Source organism: Anopheles merus, chromosome 3L (assembly GCF_017562075.2).
Source record: "Anopheles merus strain MAF chromosome 3L, AmerM5.1, whole genome shotgun sequence".
Taxonomy (NCBI): Eukaryota; Metazoa; Arthropoda; class Insecta; order Diptera; family Culicidae; genus Anopheles; species Anopheles merus.
In genome coordinates this window covers 23645762-23672439 of record NC_054085.1, presented here as the reverse complement: position 1 = coordinate 23672439, position 26678 = coordinate 23645762, and the positions used below count along the sequence as shown (strand labels likewise).

At 41.3% G+C, this 26678-nt stretch overlaps 2 protein-coding genes across 16 annotated transcripts in view; one reads left to right on the top strand and one right to left on the bottom strand.

The window, feature by feature from the left end:
- Nucleotides 1-26678, bottom strand: part of LOC121600020 (probable phospholipid-transporting ATPase IA) — a 73383-nt gene that overhangs the window by 26407 nt on the left and 20298 nt on the right. Inside the window, exons 1-3 of one of the 15 annotated variants that reach the window (XR_006005768.1) lie at nucleotides 14763-15077; nucleotides 6942-12417; nucleotides 5490-6345 (exon numbers count right to left, since the gene is read on the bottom strand). The exons of 9 other annotated variants lie outside the window; for them this stretch is intronic. Coding sequence is in view for 5 of the 6 variants with exons in the window: in XM_041928281.1 (XP_041784215.1) it covers nucleotides 5487-5622 (136 nt within the window). In the remaining variant the exon portion in view is untranslated. Of the gene's footprint in view, nucleotides 1-887; nucleotides 2258-5486; nucleotides 6769-6941; nucleotides 12418-14714; nucleotides 15078-26678 lie in introns of those variants that run through there. 5 more of the 15 variants (XM_041928281.1, XM_041928278.1, XM_041928282.1 and 2 more) reach the window with 5 other exon arrangements.
- On the top strand, nucleotides 20993-21660 carry LOC121600021 (trypsin inhibitor ClTI-1-like). The gene has a single exon (XM_041928284.1). It carries the CDS (start codon nucleotides 21138-21140, stop codon nucleotides 21378-21380), a length of 243 nt encoding a protein of 80 aa, XP_041784218.1. The 5' UTR covers nucleotides 20993-21137; the 3' UTR covers nucleotides 21381-21660.

Sequence of the window (26678 nt, the reverse complement as noted above, 5' to 3'; positions counted from 1 at the left end):
AAGCAACAAAGCAGGTGAATGCGTTGCTACCCCTACTCTCGTGCTGGTACTGCCCGTAGTTCCTTGTTTGCAATTTGCATACAAATAGCAACAGAATAGTGCACCGTACGACAGAGTTTCACCTGCCGGCCGTTTGCCAGCGCGTCCTGCATGCATCGGCATTTGCAAGAAGCGGCTAAAATAGAAAAGTAAACAAAAACTGGGACACACCCGCATGGAGCAAGCGCTTCAAAAGCTACGTCTTGGTATGGTTGAGGTAAGGGCTCCGGATACGTGATACCTTCCTGCGAGACAATCCTTCGAGAGCCGTTACCCTAACAATAGGCAGTTCCGGTGTGTAGCAGCAACAGAAGAGCCAGCTCCCCCGTTTCCCCTTTTTTCTAGGCCGCTTCCCGCGCTAAGGGATGAAGGTCTAGCGCAACCAGGGTCACACGTTATATCCGAACCGGTTCCACTCAAACACAAATCCAATGTCTGCCCGGCGAGAAGTGTTACGCTTCTCCGAGCTCCCTCGGTAAGGGGGGAGAAAATATTGATTTTACACGGTAGTAGTAGTAGTAGTAGTAGTATCGGGGAGCAGCAGACACGGAAAAGTCATAAACGAACCGTACGGTACCCTGCCTTTCCCCCGGAGTACATTGCTTCGTAATGAGTTTTATGCCAGGGCAAAGATCGGAACCGCAAGACCCATACACGGGTGTGGTGAAACCCTTGAAGTGAGCGCACAACTTCCCGCACTGCCCAGGATGTAAATAATGCAGAAAAATAACGCCAAAAGCCCCGGGATGATCTACAAAAAAGCAGGCAACTAAAAATATAATCAAAAATATAGCTTCATATTATACTCAGGAAAAAGGGGGAGGGGAGAGTGGAAAACGGGAGCTTACGGTTCACCAAACGAAGCCTCAGCGCACGGTACATGGAGTGAAATGCCATATCCGGGATGACCAGCAGCAAAACGGTTCCTTTTCCTTCCCCTAGCGCGTTTGCGGGGCGATATCTTCCGTTCCGTCAGCAGCACGCCGTTCTGTTGCGCGGGGACGGGCTTCAGATGCGATTGTCCACTGTCCGTTCGTGAGCTGGCCGAAGTAGGGCAGGCGCCTGGATGACGCAGATGTTGCGAACCTTATCTCGTCTCGGTTGGGCGTCCACTATATCCTGCTGCCGGGGGAGTAGTTCTTGGTATGTTGCCATGAATAGCTTCAATTTCGGGCGACACCTAATGCCTATGCTTATGCTTCCCAAACCACCAGCCCGGCTACTAGGATGTGGCTTCGTGCAGCTTGGCTGGTCCAGTAGGCGCTGGCGATATCGGGCGTTCGGGGGCTACTTTGAGTCCCGGCGGTTGCTAGTGGGAAGGTGGCTCTCCGTACCGACTTCCGATATCGTGTCCATGCTGGAGCGTCATAGCAAACTGACGACGGGAAAGTGCACAGGTCATCGGAGCTCATTAAAGGCTTGCCATAACAACACCAAACCGGAGCGGGCTAGGGGAAGTTCAGGATTACGTTCCACTTCGTTTCACCCTATCACCAAGTTAGCAGCACACACACAAACACAGAGAAACACACACGCAGGACTAGTTTCGCAATAACTCTATCCACACGAATCAATATAATCACCGTGCCCTAGGGCGAAGGGTGTATGTATTGCGTGGAATTATTAGCTTGATTGATTTTTCCAAACCAGACCCAGCGAACGAGAGAGAGAGAGAGAGGGAGAGAGATAGCATCAGGATGCATTTGATGCAAACACACACAAAAAAGGCAAAAAAAAAAGGTTTCACTTCTTGCACCAAAGAACTGCACAACACACTGGAAACCCTCCGAAAGGCTACGCAGAAAGGGCGTCACACCGTATTATTGCAGCTGCCTCTCACATATGGTAGCATTCTGGGGGGGCATTTTCTTCGCTTCCAGAATCATTCGTTTTCTTCTGCGATAGCAAAACTGGTTAGAAACTTTTGCACCAAATCCCTGGACGCGAAACTGCGCTTCACACGCGTTGCACACAAATTGCGGAACAAACACACACCACACGACGGTGCAAAACAATGGACGCGTTTAGACGGACGCCGTGTCTGTTTTTCTTTGCTCGAACCACACGCGACAACAGCGCTCGCAGGACTCGTGCTCTCGCTCGGTGCCACCGCCTTGCAAGGATTTGTCACGTACACGCACAAAGGACGCTACATCCAAAACATCAATACCATCGCGCATTTGTTGTGCTTGCCTGCGGAGCAAGGATAACCCCGTGACAGCTGGCCGAAAGATGTCAAAGGTCACAATGACGATCTGCGTGCTGTCATTTCAGGTGACAGTTTGTAGCACGGATTTATTTGAAAACTGTTTGAGACGATTTGAAAAATAAATCAAAGCAGATTTGCCATATTTTCTACTACTTTCAGCGCTCGTTATTAAGCTATAAAGCTTATTAGTTTGAAAATTGTGACACTTAAGACGTACTTCAAGGGGGCTACTAAGTGATGAAAGTAAACACAATTGATGAGGCATTTTGTTTGTCAAGTTGGGAAGTTTTTTTTTTTGAATAAAAACGCGATTATAAAGTCGTCTAACAATGGTGTTCAGCCAACTTAGAAAATTGATATGGGTAATATTGAATTGCACAAGATGAAAAGATAATTTTATCAATACTGGCCATAGAAAAATAACATATCGAAGCACTTCAACAAAAGATTTTGTGATTATAAGCTATCGACACATTTGAAAATATTATATGGACGATATTTTGCTGCAGAATCGACCACTATCCCCTTCGGCGGATGTTCTGCTGCACATGCGCAGTACATCTCTAGCAACCTTGAGCTTAGGCTGCAGTCCACACTACTGATAGAATGCTTAGGTTGTGGATTTTATCAATTTAAAAAGGAATCACTAAACTTCTTCTTGCTTGGGAGCGTTGTTTAAATTTAAACCTTGTATCTTTTTATACAATTTTTTTTTTAATTGGATGACAAACCATGGCTTTCCGCACGAAAGCTGATCTGTTTACTTTCGCGGGACGCATTAACTTCACTTCTTTGTTTTAAAAATAATAAAGCAGCTTGCTTGTTGGTAGTGAAATTTCAGATCTGATGCAGAACCAGCAAGGTACATGAGCAAAGGCACTGCACGAGGAGGGAGGGTGTGTTTTGTTTACATGATGCCACCGCCATGTTTTCACCGCCCTTGTGCGTCTTGCACATCATCTCGGGAGTGGTAGGGATGAAAATGAACGATCTGGCTCCCATTCTTCACTCTGAACACGAACAGTGGCCAACAGCCGTTAAATCAATTAACCCTGACCGTACGTGCGTCCGTTAAAGGGATGCCTCAAGGCTGAGTATTGGTCGCAGTTCGGTGAGGGTGTATTTTTGGTAGTTGGGGCTACAAGAAAGCGAGTTCCAAACCAAGGTTTCTCAAGGTATCTAGCGGACACGTGCGAATGGATTGGGTGATACTATTAGTGATGGGTTTTTGGAATCAGAGCCGCTTCCGAGCATCGTTACTCCGACTTTGGTTCCGCCGAATTCAAATCCGTTCAAAATTAAGGAACCATCCGCAACCGTTCAGAGCTACTAGACGGCAGTTGTAGCCATTGAAGCCGTTGGTGTCGTTCGGAACTGTTGGAGCGATCCTTAGGAACCATTGGAGCTGATTGAAATCGTAGGAACCGTTTGAACTAGCGTTGGGTAAAGTTGGCAAAACTCTGGAGTTGACTCCGATTCGATTCCAATACAGGCGTCCCCCGAGTTACGACCCCCTCGAGTTACGACGATTCGCAGATACGACGATTTTGATTTTGACAGTGAAAAGTTGTCATCGAGAAGAAATTGAGGTATATTTTTGAATTTCTGAGCTGATAACCGTTACACACAAATTTCCAAAGATTCCACAACTACCCGATATTGAATATCTATATCGTGTAAACGACTTTTTGTGTAAAATTAATACATTATCGAACATTGTTTCAAATAAAAACACGATATCATAGATTTCGACTCTTCAACTTCGGTTATAAACTTTACATTGACAGATATTCGACATACGACTTTTTCGACTTACGCCTTGCGTTGGGACTTTTTTTCGGTCCCATATACAGTCGTATCTCGGGGGACACCTGTAATTTCAAAACCGACTCCGGAAGGTAAGTCCCCCCGCATTATCCGGAGTCGTTCGGAATCGTCTGGAGCCGTCCGGAGTCGCCCAGAGTTGTCCGGAATCGCCCGGAGTCGTCCAGAGTCGTCCGAAGTCGCCTGGAGTCGTTCAGCAAACAAGCAAATTACTCCGGATGGCTCGAGTTGACTCCGACCAACTCCGATTCCAGTCGACTCCAAATGACTCCGCCTCCATACGACTTCGACAGATTCCGTACGACTCAGACCCCATCTTGCCGGAGTCGGAATCGGACTAATAATAGTCGGAGTTGGATCGGAATCGTGGGTGCGCTCCAGAGAGAAAATCGTCGGAACCCTTGGAGCTTGGACCGAACCTGCCGAAATCGGTCCAAGTCGTTGGAGTCGCTAGACGGCTACCATAACCGTAAAAAAGACTAGCGGAGACGCATGCTATTTTATCGTATTTATTCGGAAGCTATTCCAGCTATTGTTGTCCAATATACCCATCACTACTTGCCACGGCGACCTCCATTGAGCCGCAGTGTGGGAGTGGAAGTGGGAGTGTGTTAGGAGAAAACAAGCGTAAACATACCTCTATAAATAATCATTAAAATTTCATACACTCTACCGTTTTCAACTACATACATACATGAATGATGTAGATTGGGATTATAATAACGATGCGTTATTGCTTACACCTATTGGCTGCAGGTTTTGAAACATAGCGGTACCCACAGTACACAACAATGTATGGGATGTGTGCTGCCTACGTTTCAGTTGTTTGAAAGTCGGCGAAATAGAAAGTTTTGATTTCGCAACACTTTTTCGGGGCACAATGAACTCGGAAGCCTGGCAGACGGTTGTTGATAGATGAGTAATGTTGTCAGGAGGGGAAGGGGAAGAAGAGGGGAAATGAAGTATTAAATGAACAGGTTTCCTTTGGAATGTCATTCCATCTGAGAGTGTCATTAACCATAAAACCACAAAATCTGATCTCAGAAATTGGAAGAGGGAGAGAAAGAGAGAGAGAGAGAGAGAGAGAGAGAGAGAGAGAGAGAGAGAGAGAGAGAGATAGAGAGAGGAGAGGGAGGGAGAGAGAGAGAGAGAGAGAGAGAGAGAGAGAGAGAGAGAGAGAGAGAGAGAGAGAGAGAGAGAGAGAGAGAGAGAGAGAGAGAGAGTGCAAGAGAGAAGGAGAAATTGGGAGAAAAATGGCAAGATTTTGAAATTCAAATCGTTACATCGTCACGTGGCGGAGATGTATCGGCTTCATAGCTAAAAAAAAGCCCGTGTCACTGATCAAGTAAACGAGAGAAGACAGACGACAGTAGGGCAGGAAGAATAGGAGTGAGAAAAAAAAACGATAGCTTACGTCTTGCTGGCGGCTTTCGCTGGCAGGGAAAGTACTCGAGGGTACAGCTTCGCAAACGTGTGAGGAGGCCATCGATTGTTCGGCCAACCTGTTGCATAGTAACGTCGGCGCAGCTGACAGTACGGGACACACACATACAACACAGTACGGCGAGCGAGCTGGCAGTGATGGCAGGTGACCCAGGAAACCGGTCCAGCTGCTGCAGTGCCGATTACGTCGACGAGTTAAGGCCACCACCTCAACCGGTGCTACGATTGCACGACGACGCTATCTGTCACCTGACTCGGGGTGTGAAGAAGGCTTGTGCGAGATGGGCTCACACTGCTCTGGCCGATGGCGATATCATCATAGCAATGGTGACAAGTGTTCGTAGTAAGTTGGGTTGATTTTCCAGCGGCCTTCGGTAGTTCAGCGTGGACCGATCGATCATACGTAATGCCTTGCGTTTGCAGGAGAAAATGCGTAAACTATGCATTGATTCCGAGGAAAATGCGTGGAGCGTTAACGTTTAACACCAAGAAGTTGCGATTGCTGTTGTTTTTTTTTTTGTTTTGTTTTCACACACTCTTGCCACTCTGGCACCACACCGGTCGAATATTGCAAACGGACCACAATAACCGCACACTTTTTTTTTTTTTTAACAAACACTCACAAAGAAGCACACATTTTCCACACCGCACCGGGTGGAGTAACAAACAACGCAACGGTAATTGTGCTCCGTTCCAATTCCGTTACTACGTAGTCGGATACACACACACAAACACACTGAGGGAGCTGCTTCAGTAACCGCAGCGTTTTACATCTTTGCACAGATGTTCGATACTCCGAGCACAGGAACACTATAACACTGCTGGCAGCACTGCCGTGGGAAGAGATGTCAACCGAAACACGTTGCCATTAGAAACCTTCAACTTCAAGTACAGCTAACAACCCCATCCAACGTGGCTTCCAGCTTATCCCAAAGAGAGTGCCTACTTGCACTCTGCGGGCGCACTGAGATCGATACAAAACAGATGCCTGTCTTCAGGGTTTGCGTCATGTGTTCCCAAGGGGGTATACTGGAGCACCAGTAAACGGTGGTTTGTTTAGATTCAATTCAAACAATTAACACTTGCGCGCCAACGACGGAACCGTTGGGATCCAAACTCGATGCCAGTGAGCTTGCGCCTGCTTTTGCTTTGCGACTAGCAGCGTGAACTTGCCTCATCGCCGGCCGGAGACGGAATGAGCTGTGTGCCGTCAGCTGCCCGGTTTCGTGAACCGTCACGTCAAACGAATACAGTGTGTGCGCACGCTAGGCACGTAAAGCTCTCGTATTACTTATCAAACAATAACCACCCGTACCCCAAGCTCTTCCGGAACTACCCACTAGTGCCCATCCAGTTTCGTACGCAACCCTCCCCTTTAACAAAACGAACGACTCTGACTGATTCGATCAAATCGAAATTGTTTAACCTTTACGACATCGCAGACAGGCAGACTTGAAGGGTGCATTCACAATTAAAATGTATTGAGCAAGAAACCATGTCCAAGTCCATCAGGCTGTCCAAGACAAGATGTGAAGATGTCTGGTGATGTTTCTGGTGGAGCAAGGGCAGATAGCTGCTGGCTGAAAATGTGCCAAAAACTCAACCGAGGGTGCACTGTTTGCGGAATGATAACAGTGACGTTCCTAGAAGAAGGGTTGGGCTATCAGTAGGGAGACTCTAGTGATAAGGTAAAAGTGTTTTTGCGTAAACAATTTCCGGCTATGATAAGTATGCCCAGACACGTATCTGCATTCGACGTATGGTTCCGATACATTTGTGTTTATTTTGATAAATACGATATGTCACTCGGTGTCTCTGGCATGGTCTCTGATATGTCGCAGGGAATATATCTTGAGAAAAACACAACTGCTTTATTCCTTAGTTCAGAATGGAATCGTCTTTATTCACTCAATGTGTACTCTGATCGAGTCTTGCAATGTTACTGCGTTATGCGTGTTACTATGCAACATCTCCCCCCTTAATTCACCAATACGGTTCAAACCTGGCTGGTGGCCTACGAATTCTTCGAGGTCTTTCCGCTTTCACGGGTTGAGCAGAAGATGCAGGCATTGGTGGAGTGGCTTGAGTAGTAACTGTGGACGATGATGTTTGCCAATTTTCTCCTTCAATTTCTTCAGCGGACTCTTCATCAGCTGAATAGTAATGTTCTTGTTCAGTCATTTCAATTGAGTTTTCAACTGCCTGTGGAGTTCCCAATTCAAATTCGTCAAAGAAAATAGTTAACAAATTTCCAGTGTCGTGACAATTTCTATTTCCACACGATGTTTCCTCCTGTAGACGCTTCTTCAGTTGATTTGCATGTGAGCGAATAATTCGCTGGTTGTCTTCCAAAAACACGTTGTAATTCACTCTACCGACTCGTTCGACTATTGATGCCGGTTTCCACTCCCAGGAATTATTGCGGTGGACTTGGGCATAAACCGCTTCTCCAGGATCGAAGAATTTTCTACCAGCTTCTGGCTTTTCATTTCGTGACCGTGAAACTGGAGGTAGTAATAATGACTGAACTGTTCGAATAGGCCGCTGAAACATCAATTCAGCTGGAGACTTATCTGGTGTAGGTGTGGTTCGATAAACTTGCAAAAAAGTCTGCAAAGCTTCATCTAAAGTCTCTCCTCCTGCTCGAATTTTTCGCAATGTACGCTTTAGTGTGTCCACGAAACGTTCTGCCAAACCGTTTGACTGCGGATGGTATGGTGCAGTACGGATGTGACAAATACCCAATTGTTTGCAAAATGCTTGGAATTCAAAGCTGGTGAACTGGGTACCATTATCAGAGACTATAGTTTCTGGAACACCAAACGTTGCGAATGATTGCGTTAAAAACTTGATAGTTGTCTTTGCTGTTGTAGTTTTGGTTGCATATACTTCTGGCCATTTTGTGTATGGATCAACTACAACCAAAAAATACACGCCATCTACAGGACCGGCATAGTCCACGTGTACCCGTAACCATGGCTTTTCCGGCACAGGCCAAGATTCAGGTGTTTCTTTGATTGGTGCTTTGCCAGCAGTGCAACATGAAGTACAACGCCGGACAAAGTTTTCGATATCGACATCCATTCCCGGCCAGAAAACGAAACTTCGAGAAATGGATTTCATTCGCACCATTCCAGGATGACCGCGATGGAATTGTTGAAGTACCTTTTTCCTGTAAATGTTTGGAACAACAACTCTGTTGTGAAACAAGATACATCCATCTACATGCGTTAACGATTCTTTTCGTGTGTAATACGAACGAATGTCTTGATTTTTGATTGACGACGCTTCGTTCGGCCAGCCTTCCCGGATGAATTTCAAAACAGCTTGCAGTGTTTCGTCCAATCTTGTTGCTTTTTGAATGTCAGCAAATGATACTGGTACTTGTTTCAATGATTCGTGCATGACGTTTTGAATATCCTCTTCAAGTGAAATCGAAGCTATAACGTAATCTTCCTCTGGTTGCTTGCAACGGTCGATTAGCCTTGATAGCATGTCAGCGCACCCAAACTCGGTGGTTGAAACATATTCGATGGTAAAATCGTAGTTTAATAACATCAATGCCCACCGTTGGAGTCGGTTTGCTGTGTGCAAAGGAATTCCCTTTTTTGAACCAAATATGGATAGTAAAGGCTTATGATCGGTTAAAAGAGTAAATTTCCGACCAAGTAAGTACTTATGAAATTTGGTTACCCCATAAGTAAGAGCCAGAGCTTCTTTTTCCGGTTGTCCGTAGCCTTGTTCTGCAGACGTTAATGTTCTTGAAGCATGTTGAATGGCTTTCAAATATCCGTTCGGAAATTTATGAAAAATGACTGCGCCAACGCCGGTGCTAGACGCATCTGCTGCAACGATGATAGGAAGATTCGGATCATAATGTGTCAACAGTAAGTCAGATTGCAGTACTTTCTTGAATTTTTCGAACGATGACTGACAATCCGAATTCCACTTCCACTTCGTATCCTTCTTTAGCAATTGATCTAACGGGTGTCTGAGTTCATGCATGTTTCTCACAAATCGGCCGTAGAAATTCACAGCTCCTAAGAACGATCTTAATTCGGAAATGTTCGTTGGTGCTGGAATAGATGCGATGGTTTTCAGCTTCTCTGGGTCAGGACGTATGCCGTTGCGATCTACCACATGCCCCAAATAGACAATTTCAGTTTGATAGAAATGACATTTTTCCAGCTTGACGTGGAAGCCATATTCTTTTAAACGCTGAAGAAATGTGTCTAATGATTGCTTGTGTGCCTCCCAAGTTTTACCGAAAATTATAGCATCATCTAGAAATGTTCTAACGCCAGGAATGTCAGCAATCATACCGTCAACTAGTCTTTGAAAAGCTCCAGGTGCTGATTTGACTCCCGGTGCGAGACGGTTGAACTGAAAAAGACCTCTATGTGTGTTGATCGTAAGAAGGTGTTTAGATTCGTCTTCTACTTCTACTTGTAGGTATGCATCGGACAAATCGACTATGCTGAATACAACACTTCCGTTCAACTGTGCAAAAATTTCTTCAGGAGTAGGTAGAGGATAATGATTTGACTCTAAAGCTTCGTTAAGCCCCGTCGAATAATCCGCACAAATTCGAACTTTACCATTAGGCTTGCGAATGGCTACTATCGGAGCAGCCCACTCCGAAAAGTCTATTGGTGTGATGATGCCTAGTGATTGTAGTCTTGATAGTTCCGCATCCACAAGAGCGATAGTATTGAATGGTACTGGTCGTTTTGGACAGAAAACTGGTTTTACATTGGGCTTCAGAAACAGTTTCACCTTCGTTTTTGTGCAATGTCCAAGCGAATCATCGAAAACTGTTGGATATTTCGATTGAAGCTGTACTATTCGATCCTTTGGACATGCTGATGAAACTTTCTTACACAGTACATCGAAGGGAATTGCCCATAGATTAAACCTATCTATCCAATCTATACCTATAACATTTAGGACTGGTGATGATGTAACAAAACAAACACATTTCTCTGTAATCGCATTAAGGATAACCTCGCATTCGAATTCACCGATAAGCTTGAGTTGTTCTCCCGATGCATTCGATGCTTCAATGGATGCTTGAGAAAGTTTCGGTTGACCCAAATGTTGCCATGTTGTTTTAGAAATAACTGTTATGTCACTTGCGGTGTCCAGTTGGAGTGATGTAGTTATGCCATTGATTATGATAGAGATAAATTTCCTTTTAGCAGTGTTTTTCGTGACATGATTAACGAAAATTCCCTGAGATTTCTTTTGATTTTGATTTTGATTCTTCTCACTCTTTTGATATGTGTTGTTGTTTGAAGATTTTGATCTCATGGCTTTACAGTAACCTTCCTTGTGGCCTACATTTTTGCACACTTTGCAGAGATGATCTGTAAAATTGCAATCCCGTACAAAATGCATTTTTCCACATTGCCAACAAGGAGTACGAGGGACAGTATTCGAATCTGATTTCGGTTGACGCTGATCTTTTGAATTGTCGAATCGGGAAGGCTGTGGCAAACGATACGGTTTCTTCTCTGAAACTGCATGCACGGAATGCTTCGATCTTGATTGATTTTCGATCATCGTTGTATCCGCTTTCAGATTGATAAGCCGTTGAAATTCTGCCATTAGTGTTTGAATGTTCACTTTAGCCTCCGGCGTCGCGTTTTCTATTCGAGATAGCAGTCTTGCTCTGATATCCGAGAATTCCGGAGCTTGCAGTCCGCAAATGAAAATTAGACATTTGAAATCGTCTAATTTCAAATTCTCGAACTCAGAATCCTCGCATGCCTTATTCACTCTTCCGCCGTAAGTGATGATATCTTCTAATGCAGATTTCACTATCTGCAAGCACTGGTACCTTTTGTGGAACACCGAATATTGCTTTCCGAAGATTTTTTTGAGAATATTGACGGTTTCTTCAAACGAATTTTCATGCGGTTGCTTCGGAAGAATGTAATTCACATACCGGCTGTGAGCGGACGTTTCCAGCTTCCTCAGCAAAAGTCGCACTTTCGCCTCGTCATTCAAACTGCTGGCATCGTTTTGAAAAAGGTCTTTGAAACGTACATACCATTTTTCAAAAGTGATGTTGTTTTCTTCATCGAAACGAAACTCCTCGATGGTTTTCGATAAAGATTCAAGGATTTCGTCAGGACTTCTAGTTTTAAAAGCAGCCATCTGTTGAAGAAGTTGAGCCATTTGGTTGATAACGGTTTCAAGGTTTTCATTGTTCATCCTTGACGCTAATTCTCGTTAGCTTCAGAATCTCGTGAGCTTCGGGTTCCGGGTTCAGTAATAATCCTCGTCGCCAAAATGATATGTCGCAGGGAATATATCTTGAGAAAAACACAACTGCTTTATTCCTTAGTTCAGAATGGAATCGTCTTTATTCACTCAATGTGTACTCTGATCGAGTCTTGCAATGTTACTGCGTTATGCGTGTTACTATGCAACAGTCTCAATTTTCCAAGTAAAGAATTCGAATGAACTATTTGCAATTTCTAACCACAAACGACCCGTTTTCTGTGGAATCTTCCCACATTCCAATGGTTTAAAGACGTATCCACCATAAAAGAAGCGTGTTGAAGTGTAAAGATATTCTTTCCGGTCCGTCTGTCAGGAAATACCGTAACTCCACTGTTAGCAAATGACTCTTCCGTTTAGTCATCTTGAAAACGCTCTCGACGCATGAGTCACCTTGAACTGGCGGGGTTGGTTGGTTTGGTCGGGTAGGCGTGAGATAAATATTGGATATTACGTAAGCTCATTGTGATTGCATGCATGCATCGTTTAATTGCAAGCGCATGCAGTCACATCCGACTGTGTCACAATGCTGCTGCCGAAGGGCGCCGGTAATGAGAAAACTGCTCACAGATGAATTGTCCATGAATAGTAGTAGTGCCATCGGCACTGGTGGATAGCTGTGGAGGAGATTGTGGTTAAAATGATAGGAAATCTAGCAACAACAAAAAACCTTCGCTGCTTGGTCAGTTTGTCTTCAAGCTGCACGACGGTTCTTGAGGTCGGGTCTCGATTTGGAAACTCATTAGTCCTTTTTTGAGACACTGGATCAACTGCTTTGCTTGCTCTTTTCTATATCGAGCGCTCCAAGCGCTTGACCATGATCGTTTTACTAGACGTTGTTTTTTTTTTTATTTACACTGTAGCAACCGATCACTACAAGACGCAACAACAACAAGCTGTGTATCGTGCAGCATCACACCCTGATGGTTCTAAATTAAGAAATAGGGAGATATTTTCTAGTGGGAGGGTTGGATTGCGTACGTTTGCGTGTTGTTGTTGTTGTTGTTGGTTTCTGTTTGAAAATCTCCTGCCTGTAAAAGCTGACCTAATACACACCACAATTTTCGTTGAAACGTGGAGATTTTTCAACCAGCTCCTGTGCCAGCAGATGGAAAACAGAGGAATAAATGAACCGTTGTGCATGGGCTGGTGATGTATTATTTTACTCCGATACATTAAGATGAACACTGTTCAAGGTTGAAATGGGTCTACATCATGCTGATGGTGTAGTTAAACGGTTTCTTTTTTTTTTTAGCGTTCCAAATAAAATGTGTTTTGCATATGGTAATTCCATTTTCTCGCTATTCTGTTGTATATTTTTTAAAGTTGTTGATGGATGATTTTCTACAAGGCACATCCTTTTTTTTCGTAATAAAAGCACGTGTTTCTCATTTTACGCAAAGTAACAGAGCAAAAAAAAAAAACACAAAAACCCACATGTGAAATATGTTACGTCAACTGCCACGTTCTTTCTTCATATTGCATATGCATGAACACCTGCTCCAAACATCTCATTTAAGACCCGATGATAATCCATAGTATCATCATAGAGAGCTAGTAAAAAACGGTTACAACATCATGTAATTTGCGTCTCTTGGTTGACGTACGACGGAAGGGCAGCAAAATAACAAATGGCTGTGTATTGTCGTTGTGCATTGATGACACTAATTTACTGAAGTTTCCATCGCTTTCCACTAAACGACAACAATAGTGCATCGATTACAGGCGGGCAGTTGCCCCAGTCAGTGTGTGTTTGTGGCCAATTATGGTCTCATTACAGTAATGCCCTCACCAAAGCACACCCAGATCGTATCTTTAACGATTACAAAAAAAATCATTTGCTTTAAACATAAATCTTTTTTATTGAAAAAAGTTTCAAAAGTTAGATTTTTGATTTCTTAACTGAGCCTATTAAATTCCTATTGAACAAGAAAAATGCTTTCCTTATCAGATTTTTTTTAAATATTTTTTATCTAAATTTTAATTCTAATCTCAAATTGCTAAGTTGTGTTGGTTTGCACCACAATGTAGGCACATACAGCCAAACCCTCGGATTCCCACGGTCGACGGATTCCGCTATCTCGGTGCCAACTGGACCATAAATTGACCGGCGCCGAGCTACCCCAAAGCCTCTCCGTTTTCGCAATCGAGCTGCACAATCAATCTCGATCGATATCTGTTGAAAAATTTACAATCAACAGGAGAGGAAAAAAAGAAACCCCTTCAATACAACCACAATCGCTACGGTAATGCGGCATTGCAGTGAAGTTTTGCAACTGCAACTGTGCATTACCTTCACACGATTGACACTGGAGCGGTCATTACCCGGACCGGCTAAACGTACGTACTAGATAGCGGTGGGTGCAGATTAGATTCAAACAGTACAACACAACAATAGCGATCGTTGTTGTACCCAAAGCGACAAAATCAACCAACTTTCTCGCTCTCTCAGGTTTACTGATCTATTCGGTAGAACGAGAAAGCACACCGATTTTGTTAGTTGGGTAGTGAACAATAGCTGTTTCCTCTTCTTATTTAATGAAGCAATCGAGTGTATGCTATTGCGGATACAAACACATTCAAATAACAGGCGAGAGCTTCATGTCACAAATACAAAGATAATGGAAAGGCAGGGGTGCTCCGGAAGAGTATTTCAACACGGTTTAGTTGCTTTTTCTTGCTGTAGTGAAAGTTATTTGAACGTAAACAGCCACGTGCATGCTGATTTTGTTTGTGTTTATCACAATAACAGTACAGTCACTCATTGAAATATCAGTTCGTATTCTGTTCGAGAAATGCTTATAAAGCTCGGATAGGTGTTATTTTTAATAAAAATATCATAGCACTGTAACAGCGTACTAGTCAATCTAAAATAATATTTTTTTTGTTCAATTCTTAATTCTTCATTCCTTACTGAATCACAAATTATTCTAAATTCAAATTAAATTCACCCAAGCCTCACACTTTTGCTCGGTACGCGTCACTATAGCACACTGAACCGGTTTAGAAAAGGGGACGAAAACCCCTTTCCTTTGCACACTAACTCGATCACAGTAGCCGATCACGAAATGCACCGATCGGTTCAGATCGGCCAGTTTTGTTGTTGATGCTTATTTGTTTTGTCACACTGATAAGAAGCACACGTAACAAGAAATAGAGCACGATCACACAATTAGCGGAGACTTGAGCGGAGTGAACTTGAGCTTCAGTGCGCCTGTATCGCGACAGCGAAACAGGACGGCTCTCGCCCCATGAGCAGCGGAAACATCTCTGGCACTGCATTGACCCATGGCGGCAAGTAAGTGCTTCACTAAAGCAAAACACAATGGGAGTAATGTGACGATGCAAAAGGGCCAAAAGTTGATATTCATATTTGAAATAAATTGTAGATAGGCAATAGAAGGAAACCTGCCAAAACGGAAACTTGCTTTAGAAGTTCTTAAATATGCTCAGAAACGGTTTGCATCTAAAAGCAATTAATTGTTAAACATTTTTCATTCAATATTTATCCTATTTATCCAATATTTATCAATATTTAATATTTAGGACCTTTTAGATCCAACTGGTTGTGAACGTCAAAGGTCCTTACGACAGGTATATCCAGTATGCACAATGTCTACCTGTACGTACAACTGTGCTAATGTGCGTGTGTGAGTGAGGCAGAAGGATCTGTCGACCATGAAAGGCAAAGAATTGATAAAAAAGGAAAAGAAATACGGTAAAGCCGTCGAAGCGTGCATTCTTCGTTATCTTAAATACTACGTACGTAGCGTATCCGAAGAGGTAAAAATATTTTGATATTAGTTTTTACAACTTTCTATGCCAACTATTAAACTTTTGAAAATTATGTTTTAATTTTTTCCACATAAATACCATTTAACCGTTGCGTTCTATCGATGCTTAAAAGTTCTAAGAGCATTGACATGTTGCGTTGGCTTTCTGTGGTTCACGAAAAAAGAAGATGTGAGAGTGGTGAGAACCTTTTGGTTGGCTCCTCAACCAACACGATCAAAATGCTTTCTTGTTCTCTCCAATAGATCATCAATCTTGAGAGAATGAGAAAACATGTTTGATTTTGTTGTTTGGGTTACGTTCCTTCACTCTCTACGGAATCTCTGAGACATGCCGTTCACTCTCTTTTTGCTCGATGCTGTTCATTCTGCTGAGAGTTGCTGAGATGAAGTACAGAGGCCAAAGGAGACTAGAATCCATCGATCGAACTCGATCGTTTGAGCGCTAAACTTCTCAAAGTGTAATAAAATATGACAATGCACTGTCGAATGAGACTGTTAAACTGTTTTATTTGAATTGAAATACAAATTACATCCATATTTCAAAGTTTCATTCATAATGACGAAAGATCTTTTAGAAAAATTTTCAACACATAATAAAGAAGTTTATGATTTAATAAAAACGCATGTTTGCGGTTCCACATGGCTTAAAATTGACGTCAAAACTTTCCGAGAATGATCAACATCGCTGGCGTGGCTGTCTGCCTTGGTTATCTGGTTTTGTAGACTCTACGCTACCGCCATTCATTATCCACAATTTGCTTTCATACTCCTTCGCCCCTTTTTTCATGCGTTCTTCACGCTACGATGCTACATTTGTACAAAGCATAACATAGTTTCAATGGTTGCTGTTGTGCTCTTAGAAGGTCGTATTTGTATTAACTCTTTCTCTTTAAGTCACCATTCTCTTTCGGTTGTGCGCGAAAGGTTTCATTCTATTACACGCAGTTCGTTCGATGCGTGGCCGATCGGTAGCATGTTACGGAAAGATCTCGTACAGAACCAACAAAATGTATGTTCGAAATGGTATTCATTTTGGGGTGTTTTTTTGTTGGATAAAATCTACTTGTTTTTTTCTCTCGTTGTTTCAATGTGGGTTTGAAAGCACCGAGAACCGACGTGGCACTTCCGTTACAAAAGTATCTCGCACTAAAGCACTGTAATTTTCTAATGAGGCGATCATTTTTGTCAAATTGACCTAAGTTGACGTCTAGATCGACGAAAACAAGTTTTCAAAATACAAAACATATTTTTGCAAAATAATAATAATAATAATAATAATAATAATAATAATAGTAATAATAATAATAATAATAATAATAATAATAGTAATAATAATACTAATAATAATAATAATAATAATAATAATAATAATAATAATAAAAATAATAATTATAATTATAATAATAATAATAATAATCATAATAATAATAATAATAATAATAAAAATAATAATAATAATAATAATAATAATAAAAATAGTAATAATAATAATAATAATAATAATAATAATAATAATAATAACAATAATAATAATAATAATAATAATAATAATAATAATAATAATAATAATAATAATAATAATAATAATAATAATAATAATAATAATAATAATAATAATAATAATAATAATAATAATAATAATAATAATAATATAATAATAATAATAATAATAATAATAATAATAATAATAATAATAATAATAATAATAATAATAATAATAATAATAATAATAATAATAATATAATAATAATAATAATAATAATAATAATAATAATAATATTAATAATAATAATAATAATAATAATAATCCCAAGAACAGCTAAATTATTGTATGTATGTTTCCAGACCAGAACGAAAGAATAAGACAATTGCGATCGAAGATTTTGCGTCCAAAGATTTTACGACCAATTAATTTTACGAACAATTTGCAACCAAGATTTTTGCGATCAAGAATTTTGTGATTAAGATTTTTGCGACCAAGAATTTTGCGACCAAGAACTTTGGGACCAAGAACTTTGGGACCAAGAAATTTGCGACCAAGAAATTTGCGACCAAGAATTTTGCGACCAAGAACTTTGCGACAAAGAATTTTGCGATCGAGGATTGTGCGTGCAAGAAATTTGCGGCCAACAATTCTGCGACCAGGGATTTTGCGACCGAGGATTGTGCGACCAAAAATTGAGTGACCAAGAATTTTGCGACCAAGAATTTTGTAACCAAGAATTTTGCGACCAAGGATTTGGCCACTAAGAGTTTTGCGTTGAAGAATTTTGCGTGGAAGAATTTTGCGACCAATTTTGTATGTATTTTGAATGTCTTATTTGTTCAAATATGATAACAACATGAAACTATTTCTAATGGTAAGCATATTTGAACAAGTTATTCATTCCTTCAGTTGTCCTTCACTTCAACATCTAGGTTCTTTTCTCGCATCAATTAAACATCAAACGCCATCCGCAGTGCTATCCATTTCCCAACTGTCCCACTGCTATTCATAGTGGCCAAAAACCTTGTCAAAAATAAGAAAAAAATGAATTAGAGCACTGCGATGACGGAGCATGGCAAGGTTCTAGCACTACAGTCCAAACAGTCAAACGATGCCGCCGGAATGTACGACGGCACGGCAGGCCAGGCGACCGTGGGTCACCATCGTTTTGCATCCAGTCATTGACGTAGATTTATGTGGGAAGCTTCCCAACTGAATAGTGAGCTTAACTCAATTTTGTCCTGATTTGCATATGCATCGTCGCGCATATGCAGCATGATAGTGCTGCCCGTTCGCTGATGTGGAGTTGCTGAAGACTCGCCCCGGCAATGTGTGGGGCCAACGGGTGATGTTTTATTCAGGCACGAGGAGTAATTCAATATGCGAAGCTTAATGCACTTTCGTGTGTGACGTGTGGTTTGTGAGAGGGCGCAGTAGTTTGCGATGCTTACGGAAAGTAATGCTCGGGAGCGTTTATGTTTATTAATAATTTGAGTGAAGGCTTTTGAGGCAAGCTATGGACAAAATGGACAAAAAGTGAAACGTTTAAAGTACCGCTCATAAATACACTGCGGTGCAAGTGATTGTTTTCATAACACCATGTCGTTCCGTGAAAGGTGTGGTAGAAAGCCACATCGACTGCAAAAGCTCAAGCAGATGCAATGTTGAAGTTTCATCGTTCGAAGGCTTTTAACGCCGCCAAGCCTTCAATGTGCGTGTGTTCTGGCACCAGCTGCTAGGGTTCAAACTGTCAAACGTGCAGAATAGCGGCAGCCTTAGTATTAAAATTTTGTTTCTCTTCCATCGCCCAAACTATGCTTGGTAAAAGGGGGTTTTACTAACGTATAGACTCATACGCTGGTTTGCTTTCGCTTTGACGTCCTGCTGCATTAACGTGCAAGTGAAGCACTAAAGCCTGACATTTCAATGGCCGGATATTCAATTAGCTTGGGCTAGCGATGTGGTTAGTAAAAAGCGGTACCTCGGCTCGGCGTTCTGGACGGTGACGATGATGCCATTTATTGGGCCATATACACATATTGGACGCAGGTGAAAAAACAACGCGATACGTGAGTCATTGAATGGTAATAGTCCGCATGGCGTCATAGGAATTTCACGATGAGGTTGCAGAAAGGAATGCTTGATGCACTTGCATGCTGTACTGATGGAAATAAGGACATTTGTGAAAATCATTCAACGATAACGCTAATAATATCTGATCTGACATCTGATCGTGGCAAACGTTTGAAACGTTACGATTGCTAAGGTTTTGGTGTACGCTGGTCATATGTCATGAGAGTATGTCATTTAAATTACACATCAGTTGATCATTGCGGACATTGTTCCATTTTCTTCTTTAAAACTACTGTAACAATTTTACTGATTCATGTTTGCTGTAAAACTTCTGGCTCAAATTTGCATATTCATACAAAGACCATGTATTATCATGACTACATAAATGGTTCATTCATGTAGCATGTGTCATATACACTTACGCAAAATATACAATATTGGCTTTGTAACAAACGCGCGGGGAAACAAACAGTTACTAGAACGCTTTGTCACTTATCAAACATAGTGCGGATGGTGTGAGTCCCCTTTCAGAAATGTTATTAAATATGCTAACAGGGTGATCCGTTCTCAGAGCCAGCCAAGAAGATTATTTTAGGAAAATAATGTTTTTGGTCAAATTTTATAGATATTATTCGTTGGTGTAGTTTTAGTGTAAATGTAAAGAAAGTTTTAAGAACGATTGTAATATAATGTAAGAGAAATAAATTAGTCATAGTTCAACAAAACAACGATGCACCAAAACTCCTCTACGACAAAAAGTTAGTTAAATTGTTCTATATGTATGCTTTGTCTTTCCAATAAGATAATTAGGTTCTTCTTCTATTTGGCGTAACGTCCTAACGCGGACATGACGGCCTATAACAAGCTTTCGAGACATAGTCCAGTACCACACAGTAGGATAGTAAATCTTTGCTACGGGGAGACGGAGCATTCTAGGTTTGAACCCATGACGGGCATATTATTGAGTCGTACGCGTTAACGACTGTACCACGCGACCGCCCCATACTTTAAAGGGGATTTGAAGATCTTTAGGTGTTATCTACGAATTACGTAACACTTTAACTGCGTTTTTATCACATTTCCTATAATTTAATATCAATATGTAACGCTGGAAGAAACCCCTCTTCATTCATTCATTAGTGATACTATAACATTCTTTCCTTTCCTCTCTTACTTCTCGTAAGGAGAGATTTTTTCCAATTTTAACGAAATGAAACGTATCTTAATTCATGGATAACGCCTTACTGGTATTGTGTTTTTACGAAACTGTGAATAAATAGTGTCAAAACAAATTAACCTGCAGAACTTGTTATAATTGAATCAAAATGATGACCATTGAGCTATGGTTTATGAAGGACTATTAACCATGTTGAACCTGTTGAAAGAAAAAGAAAAACCATTTCCAGTTATTTTTCTATTCAGAAGGATTAGTATTGGTTTGAGTCCACTAAATTATAGGCATCATATGAAAGAGTTCCAAAATAGTTCCTAAGCAGAATTCTCCACAATTCAAGCATTGTTTAAAAATGGTATGATGACTAATTATGCTCAGGCGCTAGAACACTGCCGACAAGACACACACACACACTAAAAGATGCATGCGTTTGCAAAGCAATCTCAAACAAACAATGCCAATCATCAATATCATCTTGTTATCATTTTACGAATGTGTTGATCCTATTCTGAATTCCCCAAGAACGTACATGACTCAACTTGTGTTTGGTATCATTTTTGTTTTTGATTACACGCACACACACAAATTCACACATACACAAACTTTGCCAAAAAAGCCCCGCTTCAAAAGTGTTTGCGATAAAGAATAAAATTGCTCCCAAATCCGGCAGCACATCGCAGTATCGTGGGAGATCTCTTATCAGAAAGTGTTTGTGCGTTATCCAACACGTGCAAAGAAAAACTCATTGAGTGGAAAGCTGTTCCAGTACTGTTGGGTGTCGTTTCTCATAAAAAAAGCCTACAAGTGAAGATGCGTTTCCAGTCCTACATTAATCTGATGGTGCTCGGTGTGCTGGCACTGGTGCTGAGCGCAAGTGCAGGTCCTTGCGGCTGCCCCCGATCGTACCGACCTGTCTGCGGCACGGATCTGAAGACGTATTCGAACCAGTGCGTGCTGGACTGCCGCATAAACTCCAACTATGGTCGAAAGTTTGGCTTGAAGCTTTTGCGCGACGGCCCCTGCAAACAGCAGCAGGATGATGTGGATGAATAGGATTAATGCCACCCGGTTGCCGCAATAGGAAGTGGTGGTTCTGTTCTATGGGGGATGCAAAAAGTCACACATGGGTGTGCATATTTATAATGTGTTGCCCTTCCAGTGCTCGCAAAAATAGAAGCAGTATGAATAAAATGCTTCAACAGCATATGTAAGGTTCCTGAACAACGTGTCTATGAGGGTTCGTTTGCTACACACGAAAGAACCAGAGCATCCATCTGTACAAACAGGGTGAAACCTTAGCTATGAAAATACATTTTGTTCTTGTTCTGAACAAGCATCTTTTCGTGGATTTTTTCACTCTCTTTCTCTCTTTCGCGCGCTCTCTCTCTCTCTCACTTCGACTCGCTTTATATGATAGACATTTGTCGTCAAATTTCGACATAACAATACATTAGCGGTGGCCCAATTACGGAACGGCAATGGGCGATGAAATACAATACGTCATCAAAGCGCTCTTTTCTTTGATTTGGTCCCGAAGACATCCTAACCCTGTTAAGGCTCCACGACTTCCATGTGCGCTACAATAACAGCAGTTAACCTCTTTTTCGAATAAACCCTCAGAAACCGCTCGAGCAACAGCACAAAGTAAAATCAATTTACTTCCGGGTTTGCTCACTGTAGTACGTGTTGCTTTTTTTGAGCGTTTGTGTGGGTGGAGGGCCTACACAGGTTGAGAAACTGTCACCTCCAAGGGGGGAGTATGATGAACCCAAGGAAAGATGCTTTATGAAATGACAACTCTGTACGGTGGATATTGATTTTAACAGGAATTTGATACGATTTAGAAACGCAATGATGTGTTCTACTTTTAAGGTCGTATGGTATCTGATGTTAAATGTTTTGTTGGGTAATTGTTTTGTTATTTGAAACTATATAGATAAACTTAGGCGCTTTAGGCTTTAAACTGGAATGTTCTTAAGAGGATTAACTCGCATGAACTTTGTTATTTCGTCTGTCAATTTTGATGGTTGAATATTTGAAATATCTAGTTTAATTGTTAGTTGTTCCAAAAAATCCTAGAATGTTGTAGTAAGTAAGAAGAAATATTGTTCATATTATCCTCCTGGTTTATTCTTATTTATAATTTGTTCTACAAAGCAAATCTGGTTTAGATTAACGTTCCCTGCTGGGCTTGACTTTCTGTGACCTGATTGATTTGCCCATAGCACGACAGACTATGGAAGGCTTTGTTGATACGGCATTTAAACGAATTTTATCGCTCTAGATCAACAAAAAGAAACTGAACTGAATGTAGCAGACGTTTCATGCTAAATCACCTATAGAATCTCACATAATATCTATCATCTACTGCTTTCAATACAATTTTGTTGTTGAAATATTATGAAATAATGTTTCAATATTCTTAATAAAGTTTTGTTAAAAAAATAAAACACTGAAATAAATTATAATATTTAATTTCTTTAAGGCGCTAAGACAGCTGCCCTGGAAGAAACTGTTTACTTTTGCCCCATATTCTAATTTGTAAGCTAAATGAGCTAATATTTTACATAACTTTAGGCGTAACTCGACACGATCGCTGACGTTAACTGGGAATTGCATTGTTTTTTTTCGTGCGATGTGTAATTTTGATTGAAATTCTTATAAAAAGAAGATAAAACACGGCAAAGTATTGAGAATTGTTGTTAAATGATGTGTGACTCTGCGCTAAATATTTTTTTATATTTTCCTCTGGCCATTCCAGAACTTGGATGTCATAGGTATACATAGATTGTTGCAGTTGATTTTCTTGTTTATTGCGTTAACTTGAATATTTATTTTGTGGGTTCTGGTTTGATTTATACCAATTTAAAAGGGCATAAAATAAAGAATAAAGCTAAACCCTTCAGGTAAACCAACGTAAACGTAACGTCATCGTTTTAGTAGTCGTAATAAATTGACCCATTGAGGCACGCGGCACACAACAGCACGGACCCCACCGTTCGCGCACGACAAACGCCCTTCATTCCACATACGCAGCCAAACACGGGAGCGCATCAATTTGCGCTGGTATTCGGTAAAGTTTTGCTCCACCATTACCACCACCGACCAGCTCCCTTGGGGGGTGTCTCAAAGCATACCAGGTATGGGCGATGGCACTTCATCAACCGCAGCAGACAGGATGAACATGATCGAGTGCGCTTTGTTCCGGAAATTGGAGTCCATCCACCGGGACCGGCCACCGAATGCCAGCGCGGGACTTTACTGATAGTTTTGTACGGCCACCAGAAGTCGGTGTGTGTATGTGTGTGAGAGTGTGTCGATGGACCAATTCCCCCGCCTGATATGTGCACGATGATTTAGTGTGAATGTCATAATTTGCCATTTTCGCACGTGTCATGCTTTCCTGCAAGGCTGGCAAGGTATGCCGTGGAGGTAAATGTCAAAAACAAGAGGAGGACTAGTTTTTGTTGTTGCTGTTGCTCTGTGTCAGTGCACCTCACGCGACAAGCGAAGAGCAAGTTGTCCTGTCAGAACGTTTATGTTGTTCCGGTGATGGTTTTTTTCCGTCTTGGCGAACAGGCACAACTGGAAGTGGAACGTTATCACGCCTGTGCGGTGTGCCATAGCATGACATTTGGGCATAAATTAAATGTGTATCCTTTCGTTTTCACCCTTTTTGCCTGCTGGACGGATGGCAGAAAACATTACTGACGAAAGCACGAACGAGTACTTCTTTTGCGTTGGTTTGACTTTACTATAGCAATTAACTTTATGTGCGAAATCTGGCACCAACATTAAAGGAAGGGATAGAGACGGCGCAATACGATGAATAAGATTAAAATGTTTGCAAATTGCAGATTGATTAACGTTGTGTGGTGAAATTAGGCGTTGTTATTAGTAGCTGCATGCACATTGTAATGGCCCTCATGATTTGTTAAGGTAATAACATTACACACATATTTACTGGTATGTTTTGCTTCAATAGTTGTTTTTTTTATCGATGAACTGCAATGCTTAAAGGTATGGTAAATGGTTTTTTTCCACTTATGAATCGTATAAAACAGAAATCATACACATTGCATAACTTTAGGCGAAAGTATAGGCCGTTTGATACAGCGCCTAAAAGTATGCATGTATGGCGTTTGCTGGATGTTTTTTAAAGTATTCGATAAATATTTTGCGTAATCATATGGTAATGCAAGAACACAGCTTAGTTAATAGATGTGAAATACATGACCAGTCCAGTAAAACGGTAAAATGCTATCTTATTCAATAAAAATGAAGTTTAAACTGTGGTGCAGATATGAATATTTTTTTTAAATTTTATTTTCTTATTGGATGAATGTATCCAGTAATACTTAACATCAACATCCCATCAAATACGGGATTATAACACCATCCATTAACGTGTTCTACGGATTTTCTCTATTTATAATTATACCCTGCAGAATGGTGCTTGTTTCTAATAGCATCAAACACAGATGATTAGATTTGATTTCGAATGTAAGGATGAATTTTGTAAAAGACACAACAGATTATGGAGAAAACATAGTAATGAATCGCTTTGTATAGTTAAACGTATTGCATTTAATTGTGTGATCAATTGATGAAAAATTACACGAACATACCGAACAGTTAAAAACACAACAAAACGAATTAAAAAGCATAATAAAATAACAAAACCAAATAATTGACCCTTTAAATACTGTGGTTCCGTTTCATCGCTGAAGCGATAAAGCCTTGCTGCACTATTTCGTGGTACTGCCACTTTCCGAACTGGCAGAATGCCCCCCCCCCCCCCCCCCTGTTCGTCCGCCCGATATTTAGCAGAAGCGCAAAACGGAACGGAATTTAATAAATATCGATCAAAAACCGACACCGCTGCTCGATACCTACTCAATGTCGAGATTTGCTGCATTGCTCTTGTACGCCGAAAGCGAAACATAAAACTTGCCACAGCCGTCGAGCTACTCGGCGCACTCGGAACCGGTGCAGTTGCAGTGAAAACATGTTGGACGTGTTTTCCGTCAACTGAGCGCTTTTCCGAGAGCGTGTATGAGGAAGGGTAGCTGGTGCACGCGGTAGGATGTTAAAGTATTTCGGTTTTCGAGTGCATACTTTTTCCTCACACCACGGGTGCAGGAGGCGTAGAAGCGTAGCTGCGGAAACGGGCTTGTCGTACTTTGGAGCGTTTTTTTTTGTGGAGTTCAAAAAGCCTTTTCCATAAATCGCTCCCAAGCAAAGCCCGTCCCGGGAAAGGATGTTTGCATTTGTACTTTTGCTCGTGGGTGTTTCCGCCCCTTTTTGTTTGTCCTCGTTGATGTTAGCCTTGCATGCATTTCAGCAGAATATGCACTCGGCGATAATTTAGCGCATCTGCACCTTCTGGCGATTTGTGTGTTGGTTTGTAGAATTATTTTCTATTGTTGTTCACCGTGTGTGTGTGTGTGTGAATCCATGAATGTTTATCGATGTGTAACATACAATTGTATCACACTATAACATATATGTTACATCAGAACTACATGAGCCAAATAGCAAGTTGGTAGCAATATTTGTAGCACAACGCACCTAATATGCTACAGCATGAAAGTCTCGACGTCAACCTGCTGATTAACGAACCACCTTGCCAACCAGCAAGCCATTATAAGGGAAGATTAATTCAACAGAAAGTGCGAAAACCTTTCTGCATCGTGCGGAAAAGGGCAGAAAAATAAGACGCTTACGTCGCTATCCTCATCACATCCTCAGCATCACATACGATGCTTTTTCTCGGCTTGGGATGCTTTTTTCCCTTCGTTTGCGTTGCGAGTAAGCTTTTCTCGCCATCAGCAGGATCTCTTATCAGCCGCTTCAGCAGTGTGCTTCGCATCGTTCCCAAACGTCCCTGTGTGTGAGCATTGGAAGGGCAGGGACATCGGTGTCATATACTGTCCTCTCGAAAAAAGGATGCAAGGTTCTAGGGCGTACGAGTTCATTAATGCGTCAAAACGAGGTAAACAAGTGTGTCAGAGCATCTTGTTTGTGTGACGGTGTTTGTGTGTCTGTGTTTATATGTGTGTTTCTATGTTTAAAGATTTCGTTTAGGGAAGGTTGCAAACCACCCGATACGCTGTGGTAGAGTGGAAACTTTATTTTTCCAGGAAACGGGAAAACTGTTTTACCATTTTATGGCCATTCCGTACCAATGCGTGTGGATGGTGGAGGATCTAAGAAAATGTTCAATAAAAAAGAGTTAGGAGAGAAAGTTAACCCTACGTTTTCGAGATTTCATTGTTTGTTTGGCTTGGATTTAGGGCATGAAGACATGGTTTAAAGACGATGTGCAACATCTGCTAATCAATATGAACG